Source organism: Osmia bicornis, unplaced genomic scaffold (assembly GCF_907164935.1).
Source record: "Osmia bicornis bicornis unplaced genomic scaffold, iOsmBic2.1, whole genome shotgun sequence".
Taxonomy (NCBI): Eukaryota; Metazoa; Arthropoda; class Insecta; order Hymenoptera; family Megachilidae; genus Osmia; species Osmia bicornis.
The window spans coordinates 824458-833535 of NW_025791135.1; the positions used below are offsets into that span (position 1 = coordinate 824458).

Here is a 9078-nt window from a genome sequence, read left to right on the forward strand (position 1 = left end):
CTGTTGCCGTCATGGCCGCCGGCGACTCTTCCGGTTTTGAGGCCGGAGACGGATCGCGTGATTTCGGCATTTTTACCACTGAGTGTCACTGAGCACCTTAGAAATTTGCCGAAGTCACAAGCGTTCGTTAACTGCACAATTCACCTTTACCGTGTTCCGCGCACACAAAGCAAGTCACTAAGTTCGCGTGAAGCGCGGTCACTACACCTAATGGCGGCGAAACACTACCGTTACGCGTCGCAACGACCGTTACGCGAGTCGGGGCGTGTAAATCCGGCTCGAAGGACCAAAATATTGCGTACTTTGCGTGGTCTGAAAAGGTCTGAAATAACACACACACCAGCGTAACGGTCACAATTGGTTATATTTTAACACAAAGGTATTTACAAAATGTATGTACAATTGATGCGTGGTCAGCGTCTGTACAATTAGTTACACAAGATATTTTACACTACAAAAGCACACGCGTGGACTGAGTATCGTTATGAATCTAACAATAACACGAGTAAAGCGTGGGCTGAAGTAATACGCGTCGCGTGGGCAGCAAAACTATATACTTGTAATGATCGGCGAGGACAGCGTAACACGTGTTGACACGTTGAGCGATCGTACAAGAAGAACAAGAATCGATCATGGCGTCGATCGTGCCCGTTCTGCGTGGAGAGGGGATCCGCGTGGACAAAGTGGGCCCGAGAGGTGCTGCCGCTATCGGTAACGACGCACCAACGAAGTATTTTCGTTGCCAACTTCGCAGTTCGGCGTAGACTTGGGGAATTTCGCCAACACTAATCATATATTTTTCACTGTATTCCCAATATAGGGCGAATTTATTATAATTTCTTATTGTTGGTTTGGTTGGATGGTCGGATCGCTGATGCGTCCTTATCCAAAGGACTGGATTTCGAGGCGATATGAAATAACGAGAAATCTTTTTAATAAAGTAATGATCGTCACTTTATTTGTCACACTGTGCTCCGTTCTCTGGCACGTTATCAGAACGAAAATTGTACGGATGTTTTAATAAAGAAATTGTTGAAAGAATTTACTGTCGCTTTGGTTACACTGGTTATCGATCGAAATCTTGATTTATTCTAACTATCGTTAAACGGTTGAGGGACACGCGTGTCTCCGTGAAACCACCGTATGGCGGGGGCTGCGCGTAGCCCTATAATTTTACATTTGCGCAGTGACGTCACGGCGACTAATGCGACGCTCTAACGCTAAGGTGTATACCGAACACGCCGGGCTTCGTTGAATGAACTCATTCAAGAACTTTGTTGGGCGTCAGACTCGACATTAATATCAATCGGCAAGAAACATAATTTCGAAATGGGTCGCTTATACGTTGAATTTGCTGTTTTGATTGTTACGACGCGAATTATCCCGTCGGTGCCGGGGTGACAATCAATTATGCGTGCTAATTCCCATTGTGCTGGTGGAGTGCATTCATTTCGCAACAGGACAAGCTGACCGATTTTTGTGAGGTTTTGCGCGACTCTCCACTTCGGACGTTGATGAAGAGTATGTAAGTATTCGTATGCCACGCTTTCCAAAAAGTTTCTGTAATTCGCTGGATTAACTGCCAACGTGACAGTCGGTTTTCTTTTAATTGCAGTACGCTTGGTTCCGGAATTGAGGTTAAGGCCGATCCAATTAAGAAATGACCTGGTGTAAGTGCGTTATAATCATCGATGCAATCAGACATGGCGCCGAGCGGACGAGAATTTAATGCGGCTTCGATACGACACAGTACTGTGGTTAATTTCTCAAAGATGAGTGTATGAGTACCGATGGATCGGCGTAAATGGTGCTGAACACTTTTCACCGCTGCCTCCCACAACCCTCCAAAATGAGGTGCTGATAGGGGTAAAAAGTGGCAAGCGACCCCATCTACGCCGAGCTTTATTATAGAGATTGGTATCTCGTAGAGATTCTCGGTGAGCTATTATCAATTCCTTGTTTGCTCCTTGAAAGGTCGTTCCATTGTCTGAATACATGGATTTTGGAATTCCGCGTCGGGACACAAATCTCTTATAAGCTGCTAGGAATGCGGCTGATGTATAGTCGCTTACGAGATCTAAATGGACGGTCTTTGTTGCCATACAAACAAAAACTGCAATGTAAGCTTTGTGCGATTTGTGTCCTCGTCCCGATGTAGTACGAACGTGAATCGGGCCTGCGTAGTCGACACCTGTATTTATGAATGGTCTTTCTACCGCAGTGACTCTGGATGCCGGTAAATCTCCCATGAGCTCAGACGGAACGGATGCGCGATGACGAGCGCAAGGTACGCACCTATATAAAACGGATCGTATCGTGGTGCGTGCTCGCAAGATCCAGTATTCACGTCGCAAACAGGCAAGAGTGAGTTGCGGACCTGCGTGCAGATGGATTACGTGCGTATGATTTATTATCAATGATAGTAGTGGATGGGAGCGTAGGATGATAGGTTTCTTTGTGTTTTCAGGAAATTGCGAGTGTGCAAGTCGCCCCTTCGCCCTAAAAAGCCCGTCTGAATCTAGGATAGGGTTAAGTGAAAGTAACGTGCTGGATTTTGGGAGAGCCTTTTCCGCAGACAGACTCCTAAGCTCATCCGGAAACAACTCGGATTGCATCCTTCTCAACCAAAGGAATTTTGCTTCCTGAATCTCGTCGGGTTGAAGAGGAGGCACTGCTATTATTGATTTAATGGTGAGTTGTAATTTAATTTTGTTCGTATGTCGGTAGCGGAGGTTAGAAGTAAAACGAAGTATATAAGCCCTCACTCGAAGTAGTTTCGACCAAGAAGAGTATCGCGTTGGTAAATCCCAGGGATCCGTAGTAGAAACCGCAGACAATATTTTTGGAATTTTCTCCTCATCATGAGAATCGACTATTCTTATGTTGGATTTTGGCCAACGTTCTTCGCCTTGTTTTAACCATGAAGATCCTGACCACCATATGGAATGGCTCTTTAGTTCCGGTGGCGTAAGACCGCGGGTTGCACAATCAGCAGGATTGCTATTTGTTGGAACATGATGCCACTACGCTTCAGGTAAAAGAGACTGAATTTTAGAGACTCGATTGGCGACAAAAGTCTTCCAACGAGTTGGAGGTTGGCTAAGCCAGGCGAGAGTGATGCTTGAATCGGTCCAACAGTGAACATTGTGATGGATGAGAGAAGAGGAATTTTCCACAAAAATGACAAGACGTGCCAACAATGCCGCTGCACATAATTCTAATCTCGGTACGCTTAGTGTTTTAACGGGAGCTACTCGTGATTTGGCAACGAGAAGCGAAACGAAGACATTGTCGTCTGGGAGGACGCTTTTTATATAAACCGGAGCTGCTTAGGCTTTAGTGGATGCATCGGCGAATCCGTGGATTTCCTGATGTAGCGCGATGCCATTGGCTGTTTTGCGAGGAATCGTGATCTTATTCAAATCTGGTAAATGAGTGTAGTAATCTTGCAATTCTAGGAGAACGTCGTTAGGAAGAATGTTATCCCAATCATATTGGAGTGACCACAATTTTTGCATGAACACTTTCGCGGGTATGACGACTGGAGTTAACAACCCCATCGGGTCGAAAAGTTTTGCAATTTGAGAGAGAATTGTCCGTTTCGTATTGGCAAGATTCGAAGAAATGGTGACTCGAAATTGAAAGTGATCGAGCACTGGATTCCATTCTAAACCTAAAACTGAGTAGGTCTCCTCGATATTAAGGAGTTTATTTTTAGCAAGACCGTGATCGCGCGGATCGATATCATTTAATAGAGTTGGGTCATTACCGGCCCATTTTCGTAAACGAAAGCCGCCTTTGTTTAACAGGTTTATGGTTTGGTCGCGAATTGTTCGCAAGAGATCTTTGTCGTCTGCTCCGAAGAGACAATCGTCGACGTAAGTTTGATCCTTTAATACTGGAAGAGCTAGAGGATATTGATGACCTTCGTCCAGTGCCAGCTGGTTTAAAAAGCGAAGAGCTTGATAAGGAGCTGATTTAGTGCCATACGTGACGGTACGGAGTTGATACTCCTCAACGGACTGTTGTGACGAGGGATGCCATAAAATGCGTTGAAAATCTGTATCTCGTGTATCAACTAAAATCTGACGGTACATTTTTTCGATGTCCGTGGTATATACAAAACGGAATCCTCTCCACCGGAGAAGAATTGCAATTAGATCGGTTTGGAGCTTGGGTCCAGTTAAGAGATGATCATATAGAGAAGTGCCGTTTGAAATTCGGCGGGAAGCGTTAAATACGACGCGAAGACGAGTTGTCGAACTACTTTCACGAATAACTGCCTGATGAGGAATATAATAAATTTGGTTGGTTGTTTAAACCGGAACTGTGGGAATCCTTTTCCATATGGCCTAAGGCTTTGTATTCTGAGAGGAATTCTTTATAGGTTTCGGTACTTACGTGGTCGCTTTTAAAGCGTCTTTCAAGAGAGCGAAGACTTTTCATCGCGGCAAAATGAGATTCGCCTAACTCTATAGGGGGTTCGCTCTTGAACGGGTGTCGAACTATGTAACGCCCTTCCGACGTACGAGTATGAGAGGATTGAAAGTGTAATTCACAGTTTTCTTCCTCAGGTGAGAGCACGGATTGAGTTGGGATATTTTCCACTTCCCAGAAGCGGCGAAGATCTGCATCGAGATTTTCTAACAACGTAGCGTGATGGGCATCTATTAAGAAAGGAAGAGGATGAATGGACGTAGGACCAGATAGGATCCATCCTAGGTGCGTATTTTGCGCGATCGGTTCACTTGTAGAACCTTTCCGAACTCCGTCCAATAATAATTGACCGACCAAGTCCGCACCGATAACGATATCGATCGGATCTGAGCTCATGGGGTCTGTATCGGCCAATTCCAGTCCTGCAATATGATTCCAACTAGTTACGGAAGAATGTCGTTTTGGAGTGGTTTTCAAAATAATAGCAATTGTCGAGTATACAGGCTCGGTTCTTACCAACAGAGTAATCGTGATGCGAGCGATGTGATTAGCTCACGACTGTATTCCTCCTATTCCGGTTATGCATGTATTTTGTTTGTTTCTCGGGAGTCGCAAAATTTGTGCTAGGTTCTCTGATATTAGAGTTGCGACTGACTCTTGATCCAATAATGCGCGTGCTTGTACTGTTCGAACCCTGCAATGAGTGCACTCGGATGCGAGCTGTTGAAAGAAGAATGCCGGTATCAGTGTTCGTTCGCGACGCAGAATTAGAGCTGATTTCAAGTTCTGAATTCGGATTGGGAGCAGACATCTGATTTGACTGACTCACGCTGGACTGCTGACTCGCACTAGAATGCTCCGGTTTTATCGGAAAATGCAACAGAGTGTGATGTCGTTGTTTACATTCTTTACAGCTTCTTTGACTGTGACATTGTTCTTTCGCATGCTTCGCGTGTAACGACCCAATAATCGAACGCAATATCTTTTTAATTTCATTTTATTTATTATAACTAATTTTTTTTTTATATTTCATACAGAGTATTTTATTTAATTTTCATTGTTAATACTTCGCTTAATTTGTATAACAATTTTTGTAATAAACATTTTCATTTTTATCGATAACCGAGTCTGTTAAATTCATCGATAAAAGTTTAGTCGATAAGTCAGACGGTAAAACAGTTTACCGATAAATTATCGACGTCTGACCGCGCGCGCGCCAGCGCAACCCCAGTAAACACATAGTGGGGTGGAATTCTAGAGTGGGGATGCTGGACTACTACGTGATGGGAAAAACGCAGCTACCCCAAGAACTCTATGCGGAAAAAAAGTGCCGACTCAGCAAGATCTGAGTATAAATAGAGGCGTTCCGCACAGTTTCGAAGCAGATCTTCTCAGGCCTCGGTCTGAAGCAGACAATACTCTGAACAGTAGAGAAAAGCTTGCGCTGAACTGTTTAGGCAGCGATAGAGCGCGAGTTACAGCTATTTCCTACTCTTCCACTGGTGGCGTGCAGTACCGCAGATCAGTGGACCTCCTATCCGCGGTTCGCAACGTGTTACACAGGTGTTACGCTAAGCCTACATTTAAGTGTAAAGACTCATGATGGTTTCCGTAGGCTGAGCACGTGGTTCACTACTTTAACGGTTTTCACTCCTCGACTCCAATCCGGCTTGAAGGACCATAAAATGTTGGTTCGATTGGATGGTTGGATCGCTGATGCGTCCTTATCCGAAGGACTGGATTTCGAGGCGGTGTGAAATAACGAGAAATCTTTTTAATAACGTAATGTTTTTAATAAAGATGTTGGCGAAATTCCCTACGTGCACGCAGCGTGACGAAGGTGGCAACGAAAATACTTCGTTGGTGCGTCGTTACCGATAGCGGCAGCACCTCTCGGGCCCACTTTGTCCACGCGGTCCCCTCTCCACGCGGAACCGGCACGATCGACGCCATGATCGATTCTCTTTCTTCTTGATCGAACGCTCTGAGTGCACGCACGTGTTTCGCTTGCCCACGCTTAAATCAAGTCTCCCTTTTTCGATTGTGATTAGAACAATTTTTTGACCGCGCTTCGTCCACGCAATTACTTGTACATTTGTATAATTGACCGCGCTTCGTCCACGCATTATCAGTGTAAATTGTTTGTGCCCACGCAGTGTGTTCGTTGACGCTTTGTATTTGTATGTGCGCTTTGTAACCGTCATTTTGTAATTCTCTGACGTGCAATAAACGGGTTGTGTTTGTTGCAAATTGTGCCTCATTTCTCTGTCCGCTCAGCACACGTGAGCTCGTAAACAAAAGTAATGATCGTCACTTTATTTGTCACGCCGTGCTCCGTTCTCTGGCACGTTGTCAGAACGAAAATTGTATGGATGTTTTAATAAAGAAATTGTTGAAAGAATTTACTGTCGCTTTGGTTACACTGGTTATCGATCGAAATCTTGATTTATTCTAACTATCGTTAAATGGTTGGGAGACACGCGTGTCTCCGTGAAACCACCGTATGGTGGGGGCTGCGCGTAGCCCTATAATTTTACATTGTTATTAAATGTATATTACATATCTAATGTAGATATGGTAATAATGACATTGTTATTAAATGTATATTACATTATATCTCATGTAGATGTAGTAATAATGACATTGTTATTAAATGTATATTACATTATATTGCATGCAGATATGGTAATAATGACATTGTTATTAAATGTATATTATATTATACCTCATGTATTTATAGTAATAATGACATCGTTATAAAATGTATATTACATATCTAATGTAGACATGCCAATAATGACATTGTTATTAAATGCATATTGCGTTATATCTCATGTGGATGTAGTAATAATGACATTGTTATTTAATATGTGATGTAGATATACTAACAATTATATTGTCATCAAATGTATATTACATTATATCTCATGTAATATACATACAGGGTGTAAAGAAATTAAATGTCACGACCTATATGGGGTGATTCTAGACCTCTGAATCGGTGCAGATCTGTCAAAGAAAGCGACTGCAAACTTGACCTTGACCCCTAAATTCCAGGTTAAACTTTTTTATTGACTTACCGTATAGTGCTCATCGAGGGGATAAAAAGTCTGAAAGGAACCATGTGCCGGAAATCAACCCTTCTCCTAGAAAAAAGCCGTCAAAGTTTCCATACACCATAATGCATTAAACGTTGAGTCGCCCGGTACCCCTCTCCAGTGATCTTGGCGCGGTTGTCTCGCGTATCGCTCGAATTTCATGCTATAGGACAATTCTTGAATTTCAATCACAATGCTAGCTTCAATCATAACCCTTCCTAATATAGGAAGGGTAAATTCTAAGAGAGCATATTTAAAAAGACAAAAGAGCTACTGCGTGTAAAAGAAAATAAAAATGCTTTTAATTCACTGAAGTTTTGCACTTCGAATATAAACGCAAGATAAATGTTTAGTTTTATCATTTCACAGTTCGTTAACATATCGCAGTTACGCAGTTAAGGCATCACTTAACTATTACGCAAAGGACTGCATCAAACATTCGAATCTCGTGAAATATATCATTATATTGATTGTGGTTGCAATTTGCAAAAGACAATATAAATGAGTTTTATTCGCAGAAGTTTTGCATTTGAAATATAGATGCAAAAGTTGTTGATCGAGGAACAAAAAATCGTATTACTCGCTGCACCATTTGTCTTGTCTCGGAAATGAGGTTTTTAGTGAACCGGATATAACAAATCAGCTCGTTCTCTCCGAGAGTGATGATAAAATTCTATTAGTTCTAGAAATCATTTTATTTATAATGTGCGTATATTTTGTAGTCAAATCCAAGGTTGAAAGCATCGGCTCCGCATAGTAACAGGTCGTGATCCCAGCTTCCCTACTAAGCATTTTATTTTCTCGTTCCTCCACTTTTTTTTGCTGCTGTTCGTTTCCCCTCTCTTTTCCTTCCGTTCTTGCTTTCTCTGTTTCCAACTTCCTTCTTTCTTAGTTCCGTCTTTCCTTCCTTCGTTCGTTCCTTCAGTCCATCCTTCTTCCTCTCTGCCGCTCTTTGTTTCTGTCCTTTTTTCTTTATGCCTGGAGGTCTAGCGTCATAAAAAGTATCGGATCAGATATCACGTGAATTGGTGTAGGTTCTATGCGAACGGCCACTCGGTTGTTGAACTTATAGATGTGGTGTTCACCCCATCTCTATTTTTCTCCCTGTTTTAGTAGTGGGGCTATGCCGGTTCTAATTCACTTGCGTCAGCATTTTTTTTGCTGACTCAGCATAAATATGACACCCTCAGCAGAAATATGATACCCCCCCACCCCCACCACCGTCCTGAACTGAAATTTGACACCTTCGGGGGTGGGGGTGCGGGGGTGGGGGGTGGGGGTATCATATTTCTGCTGAGGGTGTCATATGTATGCTGAGTCAGCAAAAAAATGCTGACGCAAGTGAATTAGAACCGGCATAGCACCCTTTTGACCTTGAACTATTTTTGGTGTCACCTATAACACCCCATAACCTTGAGATAAAATCTATTTTTGGCGTCACCTATAACGCCCCACCGCGCCCCTCATGACCTTGAACTGAAATTCGATACCCATGAGACCCCCACCCCCCCCTGGAACTATTTCTTCTTATCGGAAGACAACC

The 9078-nt window shown here is 43.1% G+C and overlaps 1 protein-coding gene across 1 annotated transcript; it reads right to left on the bottom strand.

Moving 5' to 3' along the window:
• Positions 1–3329: 3329 nt before the first annotated feature.
• LOC123988821 lies at positions 3330–4097 on the bottom strand. The gene has a single exon (XM_046289570.1). It carries the CDS (start codon positions 4095–4097, stop codon positions 3330–3332), a length of 768 nt encoding a protein of 255 aa, XP_046145526.1.
• Positions 4098–9078: the final 4981 nt, after the last annotated feature.